The sequence below is a fragment of the Rutidosis leptorrhynchoides genome, chromosome 7 (genome assembly GCF_046630445.1).
Source record: "Rutidosis leptorrhynchoides isolate AG116_Rl617_1_P2 chromosome 7, CSIRO_AGI_Rlap_v1, whole genome shotgun sequence".
NCBI classification, from domain to species: domain Eukaryota; kingdom Viridiplantae; phylum Streptophyta; class Magnoliopsida; order Asterales; family Asteraceae; genus Rutidosis; species Rutidosis leptorrhynchoides.
In genome coordinates this window covers 130,533,740-130,535,729 of record NC_092339.1, presented here as the reverse complement: position 1 = coordinate 130,535,729, position 1,990 = coordinate 130,533,740, and the positions used below count along the sequence as shown (strand labels likewise).

The 1,990-nt window shown below is 32.7% G+C and overlaps 1 protein-coding gene across 1 annotated transcript; it reads right to left on the bottom strand.

The window, feature by feature from the left end:
• Positions 1 to 461: 461 nt before the first annotated feature.
• LOC139856877 (uncharacterized) lies at positions 462 to 1,117 on the bottom strand. Its single transcript, XM_071845589.1, has one exon. It carries the CDS (start codon positions 1,049 to 1,051, stop codon positions 776 to 778), a length of 276 nt encoding a protein of 91 aa, XP_071701690.1. The 5' UTR covers positions 1,052 to 1,117; the 3' UTR covers positions 462 to 775.
• Between the last annotated feature and the right edge of the window lie 873 nt (positions 1,118 to 1,990).

Below are 1,990 nucleotides of genomic sequence, written 5' to 3'. Positions count from 1 at the left end.
AGAGGTTACAAAAGAACGTGTCAACGTTGAATCATTCCATTAAGAGACAATCAAACATAGCCTTACCTTATTGTTAAAAACAGTGGCGCATATATTTGTATAAAACACCACTAAATTCAACTATAGGACATCATATATTTGTAGGATTTATGGTTTTCTTAAAGTAAACAGTCACTAAATATGAAGGGTACTTTGTAAAAATCGAGACTCTTTGAGTTTTGATCCTAGATTCACCACTCGTTAGAAATGAAATTTACGTTGAACCCCTAAGGTACATTTACATTGTTATGTATGAATCCAACTTTGAAGTTTCGAATTGTTTAGCAATCTTAGTACGAGGAGCAAACCTAAAACTCATTAACAAGCAAACTATCACAAATTCACAATACAAAACACAAGGATCAACTTCTCCATTTCAATAAAGCAAATGTTATCGTGCATAAACATCATATTAATCCGCAAAAACACTACGATTGAGGTACTTTTTCATGAGATAACTTGATCGCATATTAAGGAAACATTGTGATCACTCTAAACTCATTCTTATTAATAATACTATCATCTACTTAATTGTTATCTATTTTTTTATTACTAATATCTATCATCTATCTATCACATCTATAAAGATTATACAACAACACTAGAATCAAAATAACTACAATCAAGTATCTGACCTGAATATAGGTTTGAACCACAGAAGATAATGAATTGGTATGTACGTATTATATGAAGGTTGGGCATTAGGGTTTTGAAAAATTGGGGATTAGGGTTAGGGTTATGAGGGGTCTTGATGATAAGATATGCAGGTGGCAAGAGAAATCTGAGCATGTTGACATTGAGATCGTTTAAGTGCAGTTCCTTTATTGTTACCACATAATGATTTTACAGCTGATGATTCTTCAGGGCAGATGAAAGAAATCATGCATTCTGCAAGTGACCGGTTTAGATGACGGCAGACGGAATCACGAGAAGGGCCGGTTGGTACACGGCGGTGGCACTGTTGTAATGATCGGTAAACACGATCGCATTCCGCCGGTACTTCACCAGACATTTTGTTTTTTCAGGGTGTTTGTGAGCTCGAGTGGTGATCGGTGACGGAGATTGATACGCGTCTGGAACAAATTAGAGCGGTGGAGAGTAGTGTATAGGAAATGTTTAGGGACGGTGTTTGAGAAATTTTGGATTTTTTGAGCCTCTAGCTAAAAAATTTTGTTTGGTTAAAAATTTTTAATGCTACAAATAACGCCGGTAACCTTTTTCTTTAATTTTGACCTCGTTGAACTTTATTTATCATTTGGTGACACCCTAAGACTAATTGGTGTTAATATTTTCGTCAATTTGTGTCATTTTCTTCTTCCCTTCATCTTCAACAAACCTAACCCAAACAAAATTTTCATATCCTAACCAAGGTAAATTCAAATTGAAAACCAAACGAATTCAAATTCAAATCTAAATTAAAATTATTTTTCGTTAATGAATTTAGTTGGTTTTTGATTTGATTTTAATTTGGTTAACATATGAACAATTTGTCAGGATTAGGTTTGTTGAAGATGAAGGGAAAAAGGACAATGGAAAATGAGTTAAATTGACGAAAATACCCTACATAAGTAAGGCACATGGTAGGATTTAACGAAAAATATTAACACTAGTTACAGGTTCATCCGTGTCACAAAATGATAAATGAATGTCAACAAGGTAAAAAAAAAGGTTACATGTGTTGTTTAAGACAAAATTGATGGACCAACAGCACAATTATGTCTAAAATAAAATATTTTCATTAATACTCAAGAAAGAAATTATAATTTCAAAAAACAAAAGTAAATGTATTAAAGTTTAGGTATTTGGTAAGATACTTTTTGGAGCCTCTAGCTAAAATTTTGTTTGGTTAAAAGAGTTTAATCTTATAGACCATAAGAAAAAGTTAGAAGTTATGCTAGCCTTGCATAGTTCTGGCATAACTGATTATCTGTATGTGACGTTTTTTAGGTTT

What these genes read in the sequence shown, in the direction of transcription:
- LOC139856877 (XM_071845589.1), bottom strand. Translation starts at nt 1,051, where the DNA reads ATGTCTGGTGAAGTACCGGCGGAATGCGATCGTGTTTACCGATCATTA.